The sequence below is a fragment of the Paroedura picta genome, chromosome 1 (assembly GCF_049243985.1).
Source record: "Paroedura picta isolate Pp20150507F chromosome 1, Ppicta_v3.0, whole genome shotgun sequence".
NCBI classification, from domain to species: domain Eukaryota; kingdom Metazoa; phylum Chordata; class Lepidosauria; order Squamata; family Gekkonidae; genus Paroedura; species Paroedura picta.
Window position 1 is genome coordinate 203,828,687 of NC_135369.1, and position 25,885 is coordinate 203,854,571.

Genomic DNA, 25,885 nt, shown 5'->3' on the forward strand with positions numbered 1-25,885 from the left:
CTTGTGGCGCAGAATGGTAAGGCAGCCGACATGCTGTCTGAAGCTCTGCCCATGAGGCTGGGAGTTCCATCCCAGCAGCAGGCTCAAGGTTGACTCAGCCTCCCATCCTTCCGAGGTCAGTAAAATGAGTACCCAGCTTGCTGGGGGGTAAATGGTAATGACTGGGGAAGGCACTGGCAAACCACCCCGTATTGAGTCTGCCATGAAAATGCTGGAGGGCGTCACCCCAAGGGTCAGACATGACTCGGTGCTTGCACAGGGGATACCTTTACCTTTACCTATTTCTGCCCTGGGTTAGACATAGCCCTGGTCTCCATCATGAGCCAATGTGGTGTGGTGGTTCAGAGCGGCAGCCGCTCATCTGGTGAGCCAGGTTTGATTCCCCGTTCCTCCACATGCAGCCAGCTGGGGGACTCGTCACAGCCCTGATAGTGCCGTTCTGACCAAACAGTCCTGTTTGAAGCTCTCTTAGTCACAGTCCTGCTAGAGCTGTTCTCACAGAGAAGTGACATCAGGACTCTCTCAGCCCCACCTACCTCACAGAGTACCTGTTGTGGGGAGAAGAATGGAAGGCAATTGTAAGTAGAGAAAAGCAGCATAAAAGAACCAACTCTTCTTCTTCTTCCACTTGGAGAGCATCGGGGTCCATCGTGGGGCTTGGTAGTGCACATGAGGAAGGTCAAATCTGGGGCAGTGCTTTCCCCTGGAGTCCGTTCCAACTCCCTATCAGGCCATGTGTTTTAGTTAATGTAGCAATTTTGGGCCAATCAAAGTTGCTACATTAAAACTTGGCATGGTCATACTCCAACGAGGTCTATTGCAAAAAGGTAAAACTTGCATTTACCGAGGTTGATTCAATTCACATCTATGTTGCAGTGGGAAGGAGAGAGGGAGAGAGAGAAGCCTAATTTGCAGAATATGAGAGCCTTTCACAAGAGGTGGGCTACTCTGCATCATGTATGTGTGAGCAAGAAGTCCTGGCTTCTAGAGGAGAGGCCTGTAGATACATTCTGCTTAGGACTGCCAGACTCCAGGTGGGACCTGGAGATCTCCGGGAAGTCCAACCAATCTCCAGGTAGCAGGGATCAGTTCTCCTGGAGGAAACAGCGGTCTTGGAGGGGGGGGGGGTATCTGTGGCATGATTCCTCCCTGAGACCCATCTCTGCCCCAAGCCATGTCTTCCCCAGAGTCCACCTCCAAATCTCCAAGCATAGACAAGCCTGGTCCTGCTCCGTATAGGCTAATGAGGAAAAGGGGAGAGGGCACACCGAAGGAGAGGGAGGAGTCAGGGAGAAGCTTCCGGGTCAAGACCAAGAGCGGACTCCCGTTAGTTAAAGAGGCAGCACAGCTCCACATCTAGAGCAATATAGTGACCCCCCCCCCCCCCCGTGTTTGGGCATGCTGAGTCACCTTCCTCTAGGATTTTCCACACTGGTCATACGATACAGAAAAATCGTAGGGCAAACTTTCGTAGAGAAACTAGCACCTGGCCCTACAAGCTGATTCTGATGAGGAGTTCCATTGGATCTTACCAGCTTGCCAGCTGATGAAAAGAGATGATTCCTGGCCTCTATCTATCTATCTATCTATCTATCTATCTATCTATCTATCTATCTATCTATCTATCTATCTATCTATCTATCTATCTATCTATCTATCTATCTATCTATCTATCTATCTATCTATCTATCTATCTATCTATCTATCTATCTATCTACCTACCTACCTACCTACCTACCTACCTATCTATCTTATTTTGTGTTTGTTTGTTTATTTGACTTCTTACCCGAATGGCTCGTGGCGGGTTACAAATGTTTGTATACAACCCCCAATAAAATACCTCTTAAAACCACAGACAAAAAAATACATCCGATAAGAATAACAAGATGCGGCAAAACCATTAGTTCCCCATTCTGTCCCCATAGAGAAGGCAAGGAAGGGCAGATAACTCCAAGTCCCCCATTCAAATAGCAATGTCTTTGTCCCGAGGGGGGGTCAAACAGATCTTCCTCGCCTCAAACGCTGCTTCCCCAGCATCAATCTCCAACCCCCAGCCGTTTCCAGAGCAGAAATTGGCCACCCAGCTATCTAGACATGTTTCAAGTTGTAAATAAAATATTCCAATCCCATGTCTCCTTCTAGTATTTGTAGAATCCAGAGCTGACACTCTTCCTTTTAAACCAGCGGTGACCAAACTGTGGCTCTCCAGGAACTACAATTCCCAAGAGCCCCTGTCAACATCATGCTGTCCCCGGACTACAATCATGCTGGCAGAGGCTCGTGGGAACTGTAGTCCCTGGACATCTGGAGAGCTACGTTTTGGTCACCCCTGGATTTAGATTATGAAGCCGAACCCAAGAATATGTGGCTTTTTTCAGACTACCTCTTAAACAGCACAGCTGGGTTACGGGAATTGTAGGGGCTCTGGATCTCTGTGATGAGTTCTTTGTTACAGGACTGGAAAGGATAAAGGAATTAAATGGGTGGAAATTTGAATTGGGGTGTTCCTTGACGCAGAAATCTGTGCCTGCTTGCAGTGACCAGTTCAGCTCTAACGAAGACCCCATCTTTAAGATACGCTAGCCAGCCACGCTGTTCTGTTTCCATAGCTTGCCTTTTCCGTTTCCAAGTCATTAATCCTCACATACCAGAAAACTGTAATAGGTCTCAGGCAATATCAAATGCTATGAATCTGGAAGTGATCAAGAAAGGTGGTTGGTCACTTTTTTTCTTTTTTTTTTAAAGGAAAAATAAATCTTAAGTTGTTTGTATGAGACCGTGAATATTTATGTCCAGTTTCTCCTTTCCCCTGGTTGCATATTTCATCCAGTTAATTTGTGTGTGTTATGGGATAAATCTTGGGCGGGTGGAAAAGAGCAGTGAAAAGAAATGGTATCCATCGGGGGCAAAGCTGTCGCGATTCTTTTTCGGCACACAAGTTGCAGTTTGTTAAATGGGCCGCACATGACCGGTCAGCCGCTCGGCTCTTTCCTAGGGTTGCTTTGGGGTGGTTTTGCGCGGCAGATTGGGAGGAAGACCCGTTGCTTCCTTTAGACGCCTCTGAAGGCTCCTTGTCACTTGGGTTTCCATTGCTCTCATGTGGGCTGGACTCACTTCCCCCACCCCGTGCTCTCGATACGCGGCGGCTTTCTCCAGCGCTCAGCCAGGAACGGCTCACCTTCATTAGAATTTGTTTCTACGGTTGCCAAGATCAGACCTTTCCGTGGGCTTGTCTGACAACCTAAAACGCTCGCCCGTGTTTATCCATGCTTGGAAGGAAACTGTGAGCGCGACACGAACACAGAGCGACTCTGTGATGTATGGGACTTGGGACTCCTGGGCGTATGTGCTGATGCTCACTGATGTGCTGATGTCATGCACCAAACCATCTTTGGAAATTTTTAAACAGAGGCTGGAGAGCCATCTGACGGAGAGGCTGATTCTGTGAAGGCAAAAGGGGGTGGCAGGTTACAGTGGATGAGCGATAGGGTTGTGAGTGTCCTGCATAGTGCAGGGGGTTGGACTAGATGACCCATGAGGTCCCTTCCATCTCTATTATTCTATGATTCTATGATTCTAGGGGTAGTCTGTGCACATCTGGAGGGCCGCAGTTTGACCACCCCTGCACCAAACCATGCAAAGCTTTTGACAAGTAAAGGTGCATCATACTGTTTGCATCTGAGCTTGGATTCGTTCTCAGACAGAGAATTCTTGGATTAAGAGGAAGTAGAAGTGGGGGAACTGCAGGGCTTGCAAGGGAGAATTCCATCCCCCCTCTGTCACCAAGCCTGGTGTGGCTTCAGGCTCAGCTGTAGCGGTGGTAGTGTTTGAGAGCTGATCTGAGGCCAGAGAGCCTCCTGGAGTCCACTCTGCTATAGCCAGGCTTAGGGCAGATCCGAGATTTATTTATTTATGTTTACATTTATATACCGCTGCTCTCGAATGTCTTGCAGCGGTTTACAAAATCAGTAAAATACAATAAAATCCCCTAAAATGCCCCAATATAACATAATAGAATAATATAAGATGGCGGACAATAAAACGCCAGCCCATTCCCCCGTTCAGCATGGGTCAATAATTTTCTCCCTCCCTGGGAGCTAGGACCATCTGGCAAGTGCAGTTCGAAGCACAGTAACTTGTATGAATCCCCATGGACGTCTATGGTATTACAAGGGACACCCCAAAATCTGAGTCCAATGGCACCTTTAAGACCAACAAAGATTTATTGTAAATCTTTGTAAAGAAACAAGAATCACGTTTAAGCTCTTTTTGGTTTCTGTATTAATGTACGCATTTGAATGTGTACACAAAAGCTTCTGCTGTAAAAAGTCACGGAATTTGTGTCTATTCTAAAGCAGCGAACTGCTGCCGTCATTTTGGCTGTTACCACTAGGTGGCACCAACACCATCTTAGAGCTGCTTGTTCTACAAATTATGGCAAAATACAATTTGGGCGCCCAGAGGACTGCCAGGTTGGCTGTCCCTGCCCTGCAGTTCTGGACATTAAAAATATCCATTCCTTCATCAGCCTTTATTGGCATTCCAGAATGTTACAAAATATATATGGTAGAATATAAACAGACAACAGAAAAACAGCTAAACCAATAGGGAAGAAAAAGAGTTGTTTTTATACCCCACTTTTTACTACCCGAAGGAGTCTCAAAGTGGCTTACAATCATCTTGTGAGGTAGGTGAGGTTGAAAGAGCTCGACAGAACGGCTCTTTGAGAACAGCACTATCAGTGCTGTTTTTGCTAGTGTTGCAGATTGGTTGCAAGAGTGTAGCGCTTTCCGGAGGGTGAATCCACTTTTTGGGATTTCCCTGAAAGCGCTACAACGAAGCGCTTTTTGCGGATCGGTTTCAGGAGTGTTGCAGATTGTCAATGCCGTTGTGCATAACAGCAAAACAGTAGTGATTTCAATTTGCAACCATTGTGCAATTTTGAACGAGTGCGGAATGGCCCCTAGAAATGCCCCCTGCCAGATCTCTGGGACCCAGGGCAGTCAGGAAAAGCCTCTGCCCTGGGAATGTTTACTCATGAGTAAGTCATGTGAGGGTTGCAATTTGCAATCTGAGAAGGGAGGAATGCATTTGCTGATGCGGGTGGAACTGGGAAGATGTAGACTTTCCCTTTCCATGTGGATGCCACCTTGGTCTTGCTGCAGTCCTTCCAAAACCATCACAACAAAGCAAATTTGAGACCAATGGCACAGAAGATGTGGAAAATGTAAACAGCTGGTGGCATTGCGTCATCTTCATTGGTTACCAGTCTTCTTCCAGATCAAGTTCAAGGTTTGGTTTTGACCTTTAAGGCCATACGTGGCTTGGGCCCTACATGTCTACCTATGTCCCTTGCAGGGCACTCCACTCTGTGGGTACGAATCTGCTGGTTGTCCTGGGCCCCTGGGACATTCGCCTGGCCTCAACCTGGTGGAATGAGCTCCTGGAAGAGCTGAGGGCTTTGTTGGAGCTATCAACTTTCCACAGGGCCTGCAAGACGGAGCTCTTCCAACAGGCGTAAGGTTGAGGCCAGGTTGAGGTCCCGGTGTTACCATCAGGGGATCCTCTAGAGCAGGGGTACTCAATCTGTGGTCCTCCAGCTGTTCATGGACTACAATTCCCATGAGCCCCTGCAAGCAAACACAAGTCTTTGAGAATGGCGGCATACAAGTCTAACATTAAATAAATAAATAAATAGTAGCCAACAATTCGGGTGGGAACCCAGATGTGGGTTAGGCAGGGCCCTAATTAGATGTTAGTGATGTGGCCCTGGGTCGCAACCAAATGCCTGGTGGAACCACACTGCTATATTTATATTTATATTTATATTTATATTTATATTTATATTTATATTTATATTTATATTTATATTTATATTTATATTTATATTTATATTTATATTTATATTTATATTTATATTTATATTTATATTTATATTTATATTTATATTTATATTTATATTGTTGCAAAATTTAGGCTTAAATTGAAGAAAGTAGGGAAAAGCACTAGGCCACTCAGGTATGAACTAAATCATATCCCCGACGAATACACAGTAGAGGTGACAAATAGATTTAAGGAATTAGATCTGATAGACAGAGTCCCTGAAGAACTATGGACTGAGGTTCGCAACATTGTACAAGAGGTAGCAACTAAAACCATCCCAAAGAAAAAGAAATGCAAGAAATCAAAATGGCTGTCTGAGGAAGCTTTACAAATAGCTAAGGAGAGAAGGGAAGTGAAAGGCAAGGGAGAAAGAGAAAGATACGCCCAATTGAATGCAGAATTCCAGAGAAAAGCTAGAAGAGATAAGAATGCCTTCTTAAATGAACAGTGCAAACAAATAGAAGAAAACAATAGAATGGGGAGGACCAGAGATCTTTTCAAGAAAATTGAAGATATGAAGAGAACGTTTCATGCAAAGTTGGGTATGATAAGGGACCAAAATGGTAGGGACCTCACAGAAGCAGAAGAGATTAAACAAAGGTGGCAAAATTATACAGAACAACTATACAAGAGCGAGCTTAACATCCCTGATGACCACAGTGGGGTAGTTACTGACCTGGAGCCAGACATCCTGGAATGTGAAGTCAAATGGGCCTTAGGAAGTCTGAGCAACAATAAAGCTAGTGGTGGTGACAGCATTCCAGTTGAACTATTCAAAATCTTAAAAGACGATGCAGTAAAAGTGCTACACTCAATATGCCAGCAAATTTGGAAAACTCAACAATGGCCACAGGATTGGAAAAGGTCAGTTTACATTCCAATCCCAAAGAAGAGCAATGCCAAAGAATGTTCAAACTACCGCACCATTGCACTAATTTCTCATGCTAGCAAAGCTATGCTCAAAATCCTACAAGCTAGGCTCCCGCAATATGTGGACCGAGAACTTCCAGAAGTACAGGCAGGATTTCGAAGAGGCAGAGGAACTAGAGATCAAATTGCCAACATACGCTGGATCATGGAGAAAGCTAGGGAGTACCAGAAGAACGTCTACTTCTGCTTCATTGATTATGCTAAAGCCTTTGATTGTGTGGAGCACAACAAATTGTGGCAAGTTCTTATAGAGATGGGAATACCAGAGCATCTTATTTGTCTCTTGAGAAATTTATATGCAGGTCAAGAAGCAACAGTGAGAACTGAACATGGAATCACTGACTGGTTCAAAATTGAGAAAGGAGTTCGGCAAGGCTGTATACTGTCGCCTTGCCTATTTAACTTGTATGCAGAGCACATCATGAGAAATGCGGGATTAGAGGAGTCACAAATTGGGATCAAGATTGCAGGAAGAAATATCAACAACCTCAGATATGCAGATGATACCACTCTAATAGCAGAAAGTGAAGAGGAACTAAAGAGCCTGTTGATGCGGGTGAAGGAGGAGAGTGCAAAAGTTGGCTTGAAACTCAACATCAAGAAAACAAAGATCATGGCATCCGGCCCTCTCAATTCCTGGCAAATAGATGGGGAAGAAATGGAGATAGTGACAGATTTTATTTTCCTGGGCTCCAAGATCACTGCAGATGGGGACTGCAGCAAAGAAATTAAAAGACGCTCCTGGGGAGGAAAGCTATGGCAAATCTAGACAGCATCCTAAAAAGCAGAGACATCACCCTGCCAACAAAAGTGCATTTAGTCAAGGCTATGGTATTCCCAGTTGCAATGTATGGCTGCGAAAGTTGGACCATAAGGAAGGCCGAGCATCAAAGAATTGAGGCTTTTGAACTCTGGTGCTGGAGAAGACTCTTGCGAGTCCCTTGGACTGCAAGGCGAACAAACCAGTCAGTCCTAGAGGAGATCAGCCCTGACTGCTCTTTAGAAGGCCAGATCCTGAAGATGAAACTCAAATACTTTGGCCACCTCATGAGAAGGAAGGACTCCCTGGAGAAGAGCCTAATGCTGGGAGCGACCGAGGGCAAAAGAAGAAGGGGACGACAGAGAATGAGGTGGCTGGATGGAGTCACTGAAGCAGTTGGTGCAAACTTAAATGGACTCCGGGGAATGGTAGAGGACAGGAAGGCCTGGAGGATCATTGTCCATGGGGTCACGATGGGTCGGACACGACTTCGCACATAACAACAACAACAACAACAACAACAAAAATTTATATTTATATACCACCCTTCCCCGAAGGGAACCCTTTGGAACGCTGGGAGCTCTGCAGGGGCCCATGACTCTGTCGGCAGCTCATTCTACCAGGCTGGAGCTACCAGCTCATTCTACCGGGCCAAAAGGGCTCTGATTCTGGTCAAGACCAGGTGCACCTCTCTGGGGCCAGGCTTTGCCGTTGGGGGAAAAAGTGGGCCACAAATATTTAAATATATAACTGCAAAATGACTTCTTTGCATTGCCAGTTCTGTGTTTCCAAACTAACGTCAGTAGACGAGAGAGAGGTTCCCAAGAATATGTACCATCCCCACTTTAGGACGTAAGATCCAAAGCCCTGTTCTAAAGTTTCTGTCTTCTCTGCCTTTCGGAAATGTGAAGCAGATGATGAGTACAGATAAAAGCCTTATCAGAAGGGGGGAAAGGGGAGGAAATCATGCATTGAGCCAAGATTTCGAGAATCCAATTGCGTTATATTAGATTAAATAATCATTTGATTCCAATAGTGAGGTCGTGTTCAAAGAACAGTATTCGTTGCGGACTAGATGAAGTAGAAAAGGCGGGTGGGTGGAGAGAGGTGTTAAGAAGGTCCTAGAGGTCAAAACCCATAGCCCTATGAGTGGCACTTTCTATGCCCTGCCTTGATTTCCATTCCGCTGTGGCGTGTGGATGAAAAGGCAGCTGAAGGAGATTAGGACCAGTAATGCCAGAACCTGACAGTGTCAAAATTAAATTTAGGAGCTGAATTGAATAAAGGATGGTAACATTTTCGTTCGAGAAATGGCAGCACTTCAAACACGTCCCATCCCTCGCTTTCAGAAACGAGATTATACAATTTTTTGCCTGGTATTTCCGGAGCATTTTCCAAGTGGAGTATGCTGGAGAAATTTCCCCAGCAACTGGGCCTCGGTCTGCCACTCCATCCAAGCCACTGACATCCGACCGTCTTCAATCTCTCCTGCCGTTTCAGCTGGAACTGTCCTGTTTTAATTGCTGATGTTGCGTTGAGGATCCCAGGACATTCTCCAGGGGGAAGCTTCAGTGAAATGGCTTGAATCTGATGCCTCTGATGAATACCGTTCTCTTAGGTTTGAAACAGGACAGCAGGAGGCCTGGCTGAGTATGGATTCTAACAATCTAGTTTCGTGTGTCTGCATTTGATACTGAGCCCTATCCTGGGTGGGCCAGACTAGCTTGATCTCATCAGATCTCAGAAGCTAAGCTGGGCTAATCCTGCCTAGCACTTGGATGCGAGACCACCAAGGAAGTCCAGGGTCACTACGCAGAGGAAGGCAATGGCAAGCCACCTCTGAACGCGTCTGGCTTTGATAACCCTCCTGGGTCGCCATGCTGGTAGTGCCTTGATGGTGCTTTTTGACACCATATTGGACTAGGTGGCCTGTATGGCCCCCTCCAACTCTATGATTCTGTACTTAGCAGCTGGAATTGAAATGCTGTCATCTCCCTGCTAATAACCTCACTGAGTGAAGCTTGCTTGCGTCAGCTGTCCAAGTCTGCATGACAAGCAGGTGGTCTATAATTCAGATTACTGAGCCACTGTAAATAGTTTTGATTGACTCGAAAGAGAAGCCTCAGGGATTTTTTTCTGTTCAGGTGCTTTTGTGCATAAGTACAACCAGAGCACACGTCACTCTCACCCTACATGAATGGTTTGTTTATTTGACCACTGGAGATTGGTCCTATTTCTTCCCAGTTGAGCAGGCCTCAAGCATCTCTGGACAAGGTATTTATAAGACTTCCAAATACAGAAAGCTGTTCTCCTGCATTATAGAAATTATCTATATGGGCCTAAGGCAGGGGTAGTCAAACTGCGGCCCTCCAGATGTCCATGAACTACAACAAAGTAGCTCCAACAATGCGAATGCTGGCAGGGGCTCATGGGAATTGTAGTCCATGGACATATGAAGGGCCGCAGTTTGACTACCCCTGGCCTAAGGGGACAGATGTGCCCTTCTTTATACTTAGCCAGACTGGTCATGGTAGGAACTAGAGGTGTCAGATCCCTGTTGGGTCCCGGAATCTCCTAGAATGGCAAATCACCTCTGGACTACAGAGATCAATTCGCTAGGGGAAAATGGCAGTGTTGGAGGGTAAACATTTATGGTACCACATCCTTATTGAGTTCCTCCCCTCGCCCAAAGTTCCCCTTGTTGCCTTTTCTGGCCTCTTGGGGAATGGGGCTTGAGGTAGAGATAGCAAACTTGCAGTGTGGCTACAGGAGACTGTCCTCAAAGGAATCCCAAGGGGGTCCAATTCTAGGGGCACTCAAAGAGGTCGGCCCATCTGAACTCCATTATATCCTATGATGAGGGGGGAAAAAGAAAATACAAAAAGGAAAAATTCTTATAAGCTTCAATGGTACCATTACTTTCAATGGTACACAATCAATTTGGATTGGGTCAAATCGATTCAACCAAATCCCCCACCCCCACCCCAAAAAAAGGGTTATTAGGATGAATCAGATTTGGTCCGAATTGCTTTCGACCAAATCTGAAACAGTCCACATTTCTCTTCCTTTGCACATCCCTAGTTCTGTGACTAGCAGGGGGCTATAAAGAAGAAAAAGAAGAGTTGGTTTTCTTACCCTGCTTTCCACTGGCTGAAGTGGCTTACAATCGCCTCCCTTTTCCTCTTCCCACAACAGACCCCTGTGAAGTAGGTGGGGTTGAGAGAGCTCCTGACAGGACTGCTCTGTGAGAACAGCACCGTCAGGACTGTGACAAGCCCAAGGTCACCCAGATGGCTGCATGTGGGGGAGTGGGGAATCAAACACAGCTCGCCAGATTAGAAACTGCCACTCCTAACTGCTACGCCAAGATGATTCTTGCTGCATTTGATTTTGCATTCAAATATCACATATTCTGCCATCTCTGTTCTCATCTTGGCAGATACACGAACGTTCTTCTAAAGGGATATTTGAAAATTTCCCTTCTAAAATTGCCAATGGGAGACCATTATCTTTAACATCAAGCTCGCTGTTATAATAACTTACTAAGGGCTAAATGGGTGGAGAGTGGGCAGTCCTGCTTTGCACAGGCCACGCCTACTCCCACCCACCCAGCTGGCCAGGGGCTCTCTGCTGGCATTGCCAGCAGTTTGCCTCTGGACGCTCCCCAGGACACATGCAAGTGCCCTGGGGGCTTCCATTCCCATTGGGCTGAGGTGCTGCTCGCCGAGGTGGTGAGCGGGCATCTTGGCCCAACAGGAAGCCAGGGGGGGATTTCCCTTCCACGTTGTGTCGAGAAGCCAGCTTGCCACCTGAGGTGGTGAGCAGGCTTCTCAGCCTATCAGGAGGCCAGGGAGGGGGGATTTCCCTACCACCTTGGGCTTCTTGGCCCAATTGGAACCCTGCGGAGTGGAGAGGGGCTTTCCCTTCCACCTTGGGGGAGGCTGCAGGAAGGCTGGAGGAGGTGGGTGGAGGCAACGGGGAGATCCCCCCTCCCTCCCCTGCCCACGAAGAGTGGCACACTGGGCCTGGAGAATCTGGCTGAAGGTTGCATACTCTTCGTGGGCATGGGAGGGAGGGGGGATCTCCCCGCTGCCTCCACCTGCCTCCTCCAGCCTTCCTGCAGCCTCTGTGCCCCTCACTGGTGCTGGAGCCAGCGGGAGCCAGTGACGGGGGAGAGGGTTTTTTCCCCTTCCCCCTCGGGCCCCAGTAGCAGCCACCCTCCATTGCTGAATGCTGGCCACTTTACTCACAGATGCACCCGGCTGCCGGCGCCATCACGTCTGCCACAATCCACACCTCGACTTGCCCACTGCCATTGTCTGCCTGGGACCAACAGGTGCTTCTCGGATGTACAAGGACTACAGCAGCCTTGCTGGGGTAAAACAGAGCAAGGCTTCGCTGGGCAGGACCGTTAATGGTTCCTGGGGCACAGGTTGGAGATGAAATTCCACGACTTGTTGTCAGTGTTTCACCGCATCTGCTTCGCACACGCACACACCATCCTAGTGCCCGTTGTATCACCAACAACGGGCTTAAACTCTAGTAACTCAATAAAGTAAATGCTCTCTTATATTCCAAATTGGTAATGTTGAAAAGGCAACAAAATAAGAGTCCAATAGTACCTTTAAGACCAACGAAGATTTATTCAAGGTGTCAGCTTTCGAGTGCTCACGTCTTGAATAAATCTTCATTGGTCTTAAAGGTGCTATTGGACTCTTATTTTGTTGTGCTACTTCATACTGACACGGCTACCCACTTGAAAAGGCAAGGCATTAGTAGTAACTAATTAGTAGTAACTAATAGAGAGAAGAGACAATCAAAAATTGGTGTTTTGATCCTCTTTAGAACATGCTATCTTTCCAACTCCGAGTGCTGCACGACCAAGAGCTCATAGCCTTGACTCTCCATTATACAAGAGCATTTGCCTCATTATATTCAAACATTAACAAGGACGGACTCATTGCCAGTGACGAAAACCAGACTGAAAACGGAAAACAAATGAATCTGGAGACCGTTTTGGAAGAGTCAAAGACTAAATAAATGACATAAGAGACTTTTTATCCTATATTAATTAAGCCACTGGATAGATTCTGTTTCGCCTTTCCAACTCCAGCACTCTTAATTTAACCATAGCTTTGCTTCATGCATAACCCAAAGTCAGAAGCAGTTGTTGGAAATGGCCATAAGAGCATAGTTTTCTTTTAAGAGCTATTAGCCATGGAGCCACAAATGAATCTATCAATAATAAACAAGATAAGCCCTCGGGAAGGAAAAACAATTTTAACCAATACCAAAATGTGGTAATCCACATTTGGATTTGCATTGTGACCATCCCTGTCTCAACCTGAATGGCAGCATTAGATATTCTGGTTGATTCTTAAAAACTCGAATTGCAGCCTCTTCATTTAGGAAATGTTAGAGGTAATGCTCAGAGGTGCCTCATATAACCATTGGGCAAGGAGCTTGGAGCTAAATAGTTTAAATTTGTAGGGTAAGCCATCTGAATTTCCTGGAGCTTTAAGCCTCAGTGTACTTGGAGTTCCTCTGTTCGCAAGACAGACATTCTTCAATACGTCGATAGAATACCAATCTGTTGTTTTTTAGCAGAGAGTTAAGTGAGGGCGTGCAGAATATGATGTGCAGTTCAAAATATAAGCATGACGGGTGTTTTAGTCTCTGGCTGCATGCGAGAGCATCTTGTATTTAGTTCTTCCAAGCCCAGGTCCTCACTGAAACGAACAGAGGCGCTCTGTTTGCGGTAGGTCTGATTGTAGCTTTTGGCTGATAGTCAGTGTGGAGCCCAGAGGTCCCAATACTTCACATTCAAAATCCGCTGAGTGCAGGATTGGGCCATCATTTCTCTGTCGCTGGAATGGGGATCACACAGCTGGCTGTCACAGCTCTTTCACGGCCATTTCTTGTCGCTCGGCTGTTGTCAAATCAATCTTCTGAGCTGGGAAGGAAAAGCCCTGGCATCTAACCGGATGATTCCCATTCCGGCATTAATACACGCTCTTCTTCTTCAAGTGGTTTTGAATGCAATGAAGCTCCTGGCTCCAGAACAGCATTCTGACGCCTCTATACATTTATATATATTTATTTTAAAAGATGACACAGAACATTTTGGAACCGGTAATATTTTAGAAGGAAAGCGGAATGTTGGAACGGGGGAGCTGAAAGGCATTTCTGCATTTTGAGAGCTGTCCAAGATTAACATCGCGACAGAGAACAGAGGCCGTGTCCCTCTCGTGTGATCGCGTCGTATAACACAAGAAGCCCGAGACGAAGGTCTCAAGTGTCCCACTCATCTCAAGGGCTGGGTAGACAGAATATTGGATCGGTGCCAGGGAGACCGAGGTTTAATATCATTCAGAAAACAGTGAGATATTAGCCCAGCAACAGTTTTGCACCTCCCCTATTAACTTTTGGTTTCCCCGGGTGCCCTTCCCCCTCCCCCAAATAAGTGTTGGAGTGAGCAAATCAACATGGATGGACATTGGGGGGGGGCTGCCCTCTGACCCTTCCTCTCTGCCTCTCTCTGTGTGCTTTGTTGTTGTTGTTGTTATTATATTTAGATTTATTTCCCGCCAATGCCTAAACAGCTCGTGGTGGGTCACAATGTCTAAAAAAACCCATTAAAAGACTTTAAAATACTCCCAACATTGTGGAAAACCCCATTCCTAACCCCTATTACTAAGGGGGTGTGTGGAGAAGGAGGTCCAACGATGTTAATTCCAAGCCCGGAGGCCCAGAGGCCCAGAGACCCAGGGGGGCTGTAGATCTACCTCCCCGACCCCAGCCTCAACCATAGACCTGGCGGAAGAGCTCCGTTTTACAGGACCTGTGGAACGCTGAAAGCTCCTGCAGGGTCCGCAGCTCACCTGGGAGCTCATTCCACCAGGCAGGGGCCAGGACTGAAAAGGCCCTGGCCCTGGTTGAGGCCAGGCGCGCTTCCCTGGGGCCAGGAATTGTTCTCCCCCATTCTCTGCATGGCTTTCCATGGAGTCTCCAAGCCTCTCCCGTAGAAACAATACTTCCACATAGGCGATGCCAGACAAGCTGGCCACTTGTGCTGGAGAAAGTCCTCTTTAGATCAGGGCTAGTCAACCTGTGGTCCTCCAGATGTTCATGGACTACAATTCCCATGAACCTCTGCCAGAGAATGCTGGCAGGGGCTCATGGGAATTGTAGTCCATGGACATCTGGAGGACCACAGGTTGACTAGCCCTGTTTTAGATCAGGCTTCTGTCTCTCCTTCCGACCGCAACCTGAATGGGAACTGGGTCTGCTTGAACAAATGTAAATTTGTCCTTTTGGCAATATATTTATGGTAAAGGTAAAGGTAAAGGTATCCCCTGTGCAAGCACCGAGTCATGTCTGACCCTTGGGGTGATGCCCTCTAGCGTTTTCATGCCAGACTCAATACGGGGTGGTTTGCCAGTGCCTTCCCCAGTCATTACCGTTTACCCCCCAGCAAGCTGGGTACTCATTTTACCGACCTCGGAAGGATGGAAGGCTGAGTCAACCTTGAGCCGGCCACTGGGATTGAACTCCCAGCCTCATGGGCAAAGCTTTCAGACAGCTGCCTTACCACTCTGCGCCACAAGAGGCTCTTGCAATATTTTGCAAGAGCCTCTTGTGGACTGCCCTCAATATCACACTTCTGTGAACCCGGAAAACTCTGCTATATTAACTAAATACCCCTGAAATAAAGAGATGAGACAAGTGGGGGTATAAATCCACAGGTGGGACCTGGGGATTCCCTGGAATTATAAATCATCTCCAAGCTAAAGAGACCAGCTCCCTTGGAGAAAATGGTTGCATCAGAGGGTGGACTCCATAGCCATTATACTCCATTATACTCCATTGAGGTCCCTCCTCTGCCCTTCCCAACCCGAATCCCACCCACTCCTTGCTCCACTCCCAAAATCTCCAGGTATTTCCCAACCAAGACCTGGTAACCCTGGAGACAACCAATGGGAGTTTAACTAGCTGTTTTACATGTTTTATCTATAGCCAGCTTGGTGTAGCGGTTAAGAGCAGCAGCTTCTAATCTGGCCAGCCAGGTTTGATTCTCCACTCCTCCACATAGAGCCAGCTGGGTGACCTTAGGCTCATCGCAGTACTGATAGAGTTGTTCTAACCCAGCGGTAATATTAGGGCTCTTTTAGCCTCACCTATCTCACAGGGGGTCTGTTGTGGAGGAGGAAAGGGAAGGCGATTGTAAGCTGCTTTAACTCCTCCTGGTTGATAAAAGGGTCGAGAAAAGTGGTATATAAGAACCAACTCTCCTTCTCCTTCTCCTCCTCCACCTTCTCCTCCTCCTCCTCCTCCTTCTAACAGAGCATGATGACATATCTGTGAGTTCTACAGGACCTGCAAGATGGCACTCTTTTGGTTGCTGGCCCATGGTTGAGGCCAGCAGATATTTATTTAGTTAACTCTGGCTAGGCCTCCTTCATCCTGCCCTCCCATTCGCTCTTCCCTACCGCCAACAGGTCTATCACTAACTCAGGAGTGACCACCATCCCACTGGGTAGGTCAGGAGGGCGCAAGGACTGAAAGGGCCCTGGCCCTGGTTGAGGCCAGCTGGACTTCTCTTGGGCTGAGGACAACCAATCTGTTGGTATTCAAAGAGCTCGGTGATTTCGGGCAGGGCGGGGGGGGGGGGGGGACAGACAGGTGGCCCCTCAGATATTTGCGAGGTCTCTTAAGCACCATGGTTGAAGATATTTGTACCTTGAGATATTTTTTGAAAACCGTTCATTTTGTGTCTGGGGACACCCCTGCTTCAGCCATTTGCACCCATCACCCTGTGTCACATTTCCAAAGGTGCCTGTCAGCTCAGAAAGGTCGGGGGGGAGGGGGCTACCATAATTCTTTGGGTGCCCTTAATACAGAAGGTGTGAATGCTGCAGGCAATGCCAGACCAGGAGGTTTGTTTCAATGACTGGTTCTTTTCTTTCCCCCTCATTCAACAAAGGTCTGGAGAGAGGCTTAACCAAGGCTTTGAAGAAGTTGGATGATTACCTGAGACATCCTTTGCCCGAAGAGATAGATGCCGGCAGCACGGAGGAGGAGAAGGTGTCCAAGCGCAAGTTCCTGGATGGGGAGGAGCTCACTCTCGCGGACTGTAACTTGTTGCCCAAACTGCACGTTGTCAAGGTGAGGCCGTCTTAGCCAGAGAGTTCCGATGGTGTGGTTCTGCTCTGTACTTGATTGGCTGTCCTCTCCTAGATCCCATGTGTCGAGAGCAAGCTCTCAGGTAGGGTTTCCGGCTCTGGGTTGGGAGATACCTGGAGATACTGAAGGTTTGGGGAGGGGAGAGACATCAGCAGGGTATAATGCCATAGCGTCCACCCTCCAAAGCAGCCATTTTCGCCAGGGGGACTAATCTTGGTCATCTGGATCAGTGGTCCCCAACCTTCTTCTGGTCGGGGACCGCCTCCGGGGGTGGGGGAGAGCCAGCGGCCCGGCTGCCGCAGTTGCTCCTAAACGCGCATGCCCAATTGCCGCGCATGCGCGTTTTGGCCACCAGGTGGCGCTAACACGCATGTGCAGAGTTGCCGCACATGCGCGTTTTGGCCACCATGGGCGCAAACGTGCATGTGCGGCAGTTCCGCGCGTGCGCGTTTGCGTAGCTGACGTGCCAGCTGCCGCGTCGGCCTCTTCCCCCCCTCTCGCTGCAGGGGGGGGAGGCAGGCATGGCCGCTGGCGGCCCGGTGTGATGGCCTTTGCGGCCCGTTACTGGGCCGCAGACCGGGGGTTGGGGACCCCTGATCTGGAGATCAAATATATTATTGGGTGCCAGGCAGTGCCACCAGTATTATCTTTCTGCATTCCTGGGCTGATTCTGCACTTACTTTGATTATTCCGTTGTGGATCCCACTGAATTCAGATCGATTTGAACTCGAGTCTTCCTCTATCCCCACCAATTGAAGCAGAAAGTATTCTGCACTTGATTGGGAAGCTCAGAATGAGTGGGGGGAGGGCAGCAGGAGGCTCTTTTCTTGAAAGAGGTGGGGAGAGGATTGGAGACAGCAGAGGAGGAGGGAAAAACCAAGAGGCAAATCTCTGCTGAGGGAGCACAATCACCTTAAGACAAACCTTGCAACTGGGAACTAGGAAGTCTTTGAACTGATGCCCTGGCCAATCAGGGAAGACTTCTTTGCTGCAAGGCACGGAGAAGAGAGCTAATTTTTTAAAAAAGCAAAAATCTGCACACTTCCTGATGCTGGTATTTCAAATATCAAGGGTTATATCCATTTCTGGTTATCGTGGGGGAAATGTAGGGTCACTCCGGATCAATCATGCAGGTTGCAGAGGGAAAATTTAAAGCGTCCCAAATCAAAACGGAAATCGAATTCAGTGTAGATGGGAGGGATTCGTTTGAACTGGGACTAGGTAAAAAGCCCCTACAGACTACACCCTTGACAAAAAAAATATTAAGCCAAATGCTCTGAAAGGACAAAAGTGTCAATGACACCCGTCTCTCACTCAGTAACAAGAGTCAGTTTCAGAAGAGCTGGATTCGAATCCAGTAGCACCTTAGAGACCAACAAGATTTCTGGGATTGAGGCTTTCGAGAGACAAAATATTTTGCAGTGGAGGGAAAAGATGTAGCCTGTAATGTAACAGCAGAAAATAGGCCCATTCCAACATAAGAGGAGTCTTTCTCCCTTTTCCAATGTGACAGAGAAAAATTAGGAAATGCACATGAATGCCAGGATCTGTCATTTAAAATGCAGAGTACACACTTAGGATGTGCAAAGGATGTCGATCATCTTCTGAAGTGCTGTATTTATTCAATTTATCAGATTACATCCTTCTCTGAAATAAAACAGGCACCTGATAGACCCTGGCAAGCCCGAAAGGTAGCAAAAGAGAGCCAAGTCATGCGTCTCACTTGGCTCTGGCAGCTATGATCTGCACCGTGGGAACTGACGGCATACCTAAGAGAAAGCAAAACCCAGAATGTTGTGCAAATAGCCAAGTCAACGTGATTCTTTTTTCCTACTCTCCTTGCTGTTCTTGGAAGGGGATATGCTACCCTTCACTAACGCAGACCGATCCAGGCGCTTTCGGACAATGCTCTGTGCCCTTAGATCAGGGGTCTCCACCCTTTCTGAGCCTGTGGGTGCAGTCACAAAACGGCTGCCAGAAAATGGATGCCGTAAGGGGGCGGAGTCAGCCACAGAATGGCGGCTGCAGCATAAATTCAGTCACACTCCTCGGGCTGCGGAGGAGGGGGGCAGCTGCCGCCGGAGCAGTGTTTTTTTTTAATCGGCCTGGCCAATCAAATCTCCAGTGGCCAATCAGAAGCCTTGCTGAGAAAAAGCCCCACCTGGCTCCTCCCAACCTCTAAAAAAATGGCCAGAAAAGGTATTAGTAGGCTCCGTGGCATTTTGTTGGGAGCCCCTGCCACAGATGATTCTTTGCAGCTTACATGCCTTCACATGTCACATTAATCTTCCTGCTTCGACTGGCGTCCAATAAAGACACCTTCTTGTAATGTTGGCCACTTTTGTAAAGAGCTACCTTGGATTTTGTCAATGCTACAACAAGAGAGGTGTGCCTATCTGTAATTGTTTTGCTTTCGTTACCAAAGACATTATTGCAAAAATTACTTTAGATAGGCTTATTTATTTGAGTTTCATCTTCAGGATCTGGCCTTCTAAGGAGCAGCCAGGGCTGATCTCCTCTAGGACTGACCGGTTTGTTCGCCTTGCAGTCCAAGGGACTCACAAGAGTCTTCTCCAGCACCAGAGTTCAAAAGCCTCAATTCTTTGATGCTCGGCCTTCCTTATGGTCCAACTTTCACAGCCATACATTGCAACTGGGAAGACCATAGCCTTGACTAGACGCATTTTTGTATAGGCCATCCCTATTGAACCAATCATCTTGGGGTGGCTTACCACGCTGTATAAATAAGGCCAAACAGTATATAATGCATTAAAAGCGCAATAAAAACTAGCAGCACAGTTACTCAATTAGTGCAGGACAGAGTCATTAGCGGTAATCTCCTTAATAAACTGACAAGACTAGGAGGGCGGACCTGTATGCTGTGCTTGTAATATATAAGAACTTTGCCTGGTGGTATGAACTTTTTTTTTCTTGCTGTGATGGCATGCCTCTTCACCCAGGTATCTCTGTAAAAAATTTCCACTTTGCATTGTGAATGTTGAGTTTGTACTCTGTGGATGCTCAGAGGTTAGGCTCAGAACTACCCTGACAGGTAGTCGGTTCCAAGCTGAAGAAGTAGCCAAGAAACAATTCATAACGGCAGCAACCGGGAGGCTGGCATGAGCATGTAAGCCAGTCCCCAACATAGTGCCCGCTGAGACCTTTCTCAGTGCCTACCAAGAGTTTTTTTTTTTAATTGGTTGCACCCAGAGGTTTGGATTCACCACTGAAGATCCGGTTGGCTTATGCGGATTAAAATTGGGAGTGGTTTAAGGATTTGTGGGGCCCGTAGCATCAGAGCCAGTTTAAAGATTTGTGGGTCCCCAGCAAAATTTTTCTTTCCAAATTCAAATTCAAAGTACAATTGCGGTGGGAGCAGCCAGACTTCAGATAGAGGCCCCCCTCCCACAGTGGAAAGGGGTGTCATTCACATCAAAATCACAAGATGTCATAGTCCCATTGTATACGGCACTGGTCAGACCACACCTGGAGTACTGTGTGCAGTTCTGGAGGCCTCACTTCAAGAAGGATGTAGATAAAATTGAAAGGGTACAGAGGAGAGCGACGAAGATGATCTGGGGCCAAGGGACCAAGCCCTATGAAGATAGGTTGAGGGACTTGGGAATGTTCAGCCTGGAGAAAAGGAGGTTGAGAGGGGACATGATAGCCCTCTTTAAGTATTTGAAAGGTTGTCACTTGGAGGAAGGCAGGATGCTGTTTCTGCTGGCTGCAGAGGAGAGGACACGCAGTAATGGGTTTAAACTTCAAGTACAACGATATAGGCTAGATATCAGGAAAAAAATTTTCACAGTCAGAGTAGTTCAGCAGTGGAATAGGCTGCCTAAGGAGGTGATGAGCTCCCCCTCACTGGCAGTCTTCTAGCAAAGGTTGGATGCACACTTTTCTTGGATGCTTTAGGATGCTTAGGGCTGATCCTGCGTTGAGCAGGGGGTTGGACAAGATGGCCTGTGTGGCCCCTTCCAACTCTATGATTCTATGATTCTATGATTCTATGAATCTTTAAAGAGGGATCCATGGAGGGGAAGGCGCTGCTGGGGCCCTGGGAGCACGGTGCCGCAGGACTTGCTACACAGATAAACCAGCCTTGATTAAAATAACATTGTTTCAGTGGTAGCGGTTTCATTTTCTCGAACTCCTTGTTCCCGATGTATTTTTGAAATCCTCCCTTCTCTCCTGCTCCTTCCTGCGGCAGCCGATGTGTTGTAGAAATGAAATCGCACCCCTCTTGTCAATGGCAAACTCCATCTTTTTACAGCAACCTTTAACTGTTGTTTTTATGCTGCTTTGATCATTTGGCTGCATGTCACAGGCACCCATAAATTGAACTCCGTGTATATGTTCCAAAAGCCAGCAGATACGAAATGCTTACGATCGGGCCTTGAGCCAGTATCCACGGCGTGAGAACAGTGCTGCACAGAGAGATTCTGTCCAGGGCCTAGTCTGCACACATAGGATAATGCACTTTCAATGTGCTTTGGCAGCTGGATGTTACTGTGCAGAACAGGAAAGTTTACTTCTAAAGTGCATTGAAAGTACATTATCTATTGTGTGCAGACTAGGCCCAGGTTATGCAACAAGGAATCGTCAAGCCTCCAAACTCTGCATGGAATATATTATACCAGGGGTAGTCAAACTGTGGCTCTCCAGGTGTCCATGGACTACAATTCCCATGAGCGTTTGCTGGCAGGGGCTCATGGGAATTGTAGTCCATGGACATCTGGAGGGCCGCAGTTTGACTACCCCTGTATTATACAAAGTAAACTAGTGTATACAATCCTACCCAGTGTGTATGCCTTCTGACTGCAGAAATTTCTGGCAGGGGTGGCTACAAGATATTTAGTACTGTTTCAGTGGATGAGTGAAGCTTGTGTTTGGTCCTCTCCTCCCTTGGCTATCTCGGCGAAATTTATGTATCTTGGACTAATTCCTCAGTTGTATTGTCTAGGGTTGACAACCTCCCGGTGTGTGCTAGAAATCTCCCTGAATTACAACCAATCTCCAGACTACTGAGATCAGCCCCCACCCCCCCCACCCCAGTAGAAAATGGCTGGAGGTTGGATTCTACAGAACTCTAATTGCTTGAGGACCCCTGAAACCCCGCCCCCTTTTGATTCCCCATACTCTTGGGCGCAACAAAGCCGATTGATTGCAACGGTGTGTTTGTTGGCTATTGAAATGAGATGTTTGGGTCTTCATTCCAGATTGTCACCAAGAAATATCGAAACTATGAGTTCCCGGCAGAGATGACAGGACTTTGGCGATACCTGAAGAATGCCTACGCCCGGGATGAATTTATCAACACTTGTGCCGCTGACAAAGAAATTGAAATCGCCTACGCGGATGTAGCCAAACGGCTCAGCAGATCCTAATTGAACCCCACAAGACCTGATTCTCCGGAGGAGTCCCATTTCATATTCTTCTTTGTGAGGCCTTCAGATACATCTAATATATAATGCATAATATAATATAATTACACTATCTGGGTGGCATCTCTGATTTCTACTGTTCAGATTTTGACAGCTAGAAATATACGTGCCTCTTCATGGAGAAAAAGTAAGGCGATCACAGGGCAGAGCAGAAAGCATTTCCAAAACTTGTGCCGACAAGCTGGAAACAAAATGTTATAGTTCATTTTCAGTATTTAAAAAAAAAAATCTAGAACAATTGTCTCTGATTAACAGTCATCTGCTCAAAAGCACATTCTTTAGCTGAAATTTTCAATGTTAAGTGGATCAGAAATGTGAACGTATGATTTAGGTTGGGGTTTCTTGTACCCTTGGCATGGAGTGGGGAATGGGGAAGAAGAAACTGGATTAAGAACGAGGCCTTTGTCGTAAAGGAGTGTCACTTTAGGAGGCAGATTTAGAAAGCGCTCTGGAAGTGCATCGTATTCTCAGATGGCTTAGGAGAACATTGTAACGAGAGTCTGTGTTAACACTGGACTTTCGGTGAGTGCAGGTTGGTCCAGTTTTGCTCGAGGCAAGGCCCAAAGGCTGGAAATGATGAATGGTTTATATTTACATTCATGATTCAAGGATGTTTGGAGGATCTATGTCAGTGACGAGAAAGGCTAGATCCCCTAGAAAAGTTAAGATGATGATCAGACACGACGCTGATGGAGATTGGGAACACTGGAAACAAATTGTCACAGTGGGCTCATCAAGACTAGATTTGAATGAGGAGTGCATTTAACGCACTAGATTAGAGACCCACAAGATTTTTGGAGCATGAACTTTCAGGGGTCACAGGTCCCTTCCTCAGAAAAGGCACCATGAACCCAATCCTTGCCAATGTATCTCTAAGCGCCTAGATAAGCAAGAGGGGTGTGCAATAGAAGTTAAATGCCTTGCGTGAATTCCGGGATTAAATATATATATTATATATATACTAGTTCTTTTTCCTCTCCTTCAGTATTGTTCTGAAAACGCTGGAGATGGTATACATGTCCTCAATTAGCCAGTTTTCTACTTCTTGCCTGGGAACTCGACAGGCACACAAGAGCCCTCTCAAGGCTGGTGGCTCATTCCAGATTTGTACTTGGACGGGTTAATTGTGCTCACATACCGATTTCCTGAAATTGATTGCATATATTTTTGCTACATCCAGCTACCCTACTATTGCTTTCAGATGTGTTGATTTCTTTCCCCCCCCCCCAGTGTCTCTCTCTCTCTCTCTGACACACACACACTGACCCACATTCCCACACACCCACAAACACACACGAGATTTTCATTCTGATTCTCTTTTAAAAAAAACCCAGTTTCACTCTGAATCGCACATAACAGAATTCAGTTCTGTCCATTTTAGTGCTCCTTTGACCTCAGTGCTGATCACACCCCCCCAACGTCCTTATCGTTGTCTTTAGGGAGTGTTAAGGAACACCTTCGGAACAAACAAGGCCTGTGTTTTATAGAGCAGACGAATGTCCCATTTGTGACCTCCCACCCCCCCACCCCGGGTTATAAGGTAGGCTGTTTCACAGAAGATCATTTGTGGGATCTCCCTCGTACTGGGGAGACCCAAGATCAAAGCTACAGTCAGCCATGACCCTCCCTCCAGCAGCCCCAGGCATTCTCTCCAGCTTCTGCTGCCTGGGGGGGACAATTCCTCGTTCTGCTCCAATTACTGCTGTGACTATAAAGACATTTGAAGCAGCCACTCCTGTTTCCTTCCCCTTCCCCTCATGCCACTGGCAGGCTTTAAAAACACACACACACCAACCCTGTCCATTGTTTTTATATTGCAATAGCATTAAAATAGTACTGAACGTCTTGTCTAACTATATAGATATCTATTTGAAAGCCTGCCGGTGGGGTGGGAGAGGGGAGGCAGGATAAATCTTGGCCGGGAGGAGAAATGTGTTCCATGCGGAAGACAAGGTGTGGAAATCCATTCCTTCCCAAGCCTCCTTGAGGTGCAGCCTTCCAGAGAAACCTAGAAGGCTGGTGGAAGCGCAGGTCAAGTGTAAAATTGCTACTTTATACCAAATCAAACCGTTGGTCTGTCAGGTGCATACTGTCTACTCAGACTAGCAATGGCTGTCCAGAGTCTGAGGCTAGGGGACTTTCCTATCACCTACTGCCAGGTATTTTAACTGGAGATAGCGGGGATTGAACCGGGGACCTTCTGCATGCCAAGCAGGTGCTCTACCACTAGAGTTGCCCGTCTCTATTTTGTCGCTAGAGATCTTCTGGGATTACAACTGGACTCCAGTTGACAGAGATCAGTTCCCTTGGAGATAGTGAAGATCCATTATGAAAACGTATAGCTGTACATCTGGAGGCTGGCAACCTTATTAAGTAACTTCAGAAGGCACCCCAAATAGTCTTGGGCAGGGAACACAGGGTGAGGAATCACTGATCATTCAGACTTTTCTCTTAGATGGTGGATCAGTTTCCATTGACTGCCATGGACTAATTTGCAGAGAGAGGAGGGGGACAGAAATACTTGGCCGTGGACAAGGAAGCCACACTGGACACTCAGTTTGTGCTCGGCTTTCCTGTGTCTCACAAGAAAAGTCCATGAACTCCAAAGCTTCCCCTATGCGTGAGCAATTTAAGCACAGGCCAGATTTGAGAGCAAAGGCCTGCACACTTTAAAAACCCGCAGAGAAATCAGCTGGCGCAGACAGCACGAGTCGCAGCCAGAAAGCCCAATGAGATCACAAAAAGCTATCCGGGCACAGGGGACTTGTAGGAAAGGGAAGGAAAATAAAGAAACAGCTTTGCTTCTAAATGAAATAACCAGATCGGAACAATTTATATTTCAAAATATATAAAAGTACTAGTTTTTAGTTTTTATGCAGGGTGTCCTTCCTTTCACCCCCATGCAGCCTGCAGTGGCACTAAACTCTTTAAAACAGCTATGAGCGAGGGCTGGATGTTAAAGACAGGGTTGCCAGCTCTGGGTTGGGAAATACCTGGAGACTCTGGGGAATGGATGGGATTAGGGCCGGGGAGGGAACCTCAGTGGCTCAGTATAATGCTAGGGAATCCAAAGCAATAGAGAACCGTGGATTCCTCAACGTGGACTCAGAAGAAAAAAGGAAATCCCGAGGCACAATGATGTCGTAGTTTTCTCCAGGGGAACTGATATCTGTTGCCTGGAGATGCACTGTAAAACCAGGGGATCCCCAGGTCCCACCTGGGGAATGGCATCCCTAGCACTTCCTGTACCCACACTTTACAGTCCTGATGAATGTGGCTAGGTCGGTATGTTCATCCAGCCTTGGAATATTTTCCTCAGTCTGTTGCTAACATGCATGAAAACCGTAAGTGCTGTTTTTAGGAGACCCTGTGATCTATCATGGTTGGCCCTTTTTTTTCCTTGGAAAATTTGAGTATATCATTAAAGCAGGTTTGACCCAGGATCTTTCACTGCCTGTCTTTCTAGCTGTTTCCCTACTTCTCCCTCACTATCAGAGCTCACTTCCTTGATAGATGTTTGCCCTGGTATCTGTTTTCCGTCATTCCAGTGACCTGGGAATTGTATGGCGTGAGCACAATGCATTTTTCTGCATGAAAAACAAAAAATTACATAGAACCATCTGAATGTCATCACAGGTTGTAGATGTGAAATTATTACAATTGAAAAAGTGTGATACGAAAC

The 25,885-nt window shown here is 47.0% G+C and overlaps 1 protein-coding gene across 4 annotated transcripts in view; it reads left to right on the plus strand.

Moving 5' to 3' along the window:
- CLIC5 (chloride intracellular channel 5) overlaps window positions 1-25,833 on the plus strand; it is a 114,035-nt gene extending 88,202 nt beyond the window's left edge. For all 4 annotated transcript variants that reach the window (XM_077317312.1, XM_077317322.1, XM_077317340.1 and 1 more), the window contains 2 exons: window positions 16,557-16,738; window positions 21,979-25,833. In XM_077317312.1, the coding sequence (XP_077173427.1) occupies window positions 16,557-16,738; window positions 21,979-22,146 (350 nt within the window). In that variant the 3' untranslated portion in view covers window positions 22,147-25,833. The remainder of the gene's footprint in view (window positions 1-16,556; window positions 16,739-21,978) is intronic.
- The last annotated feature ends 52 nt before the right edge of the window (window positions 25,834-25,885 follow it).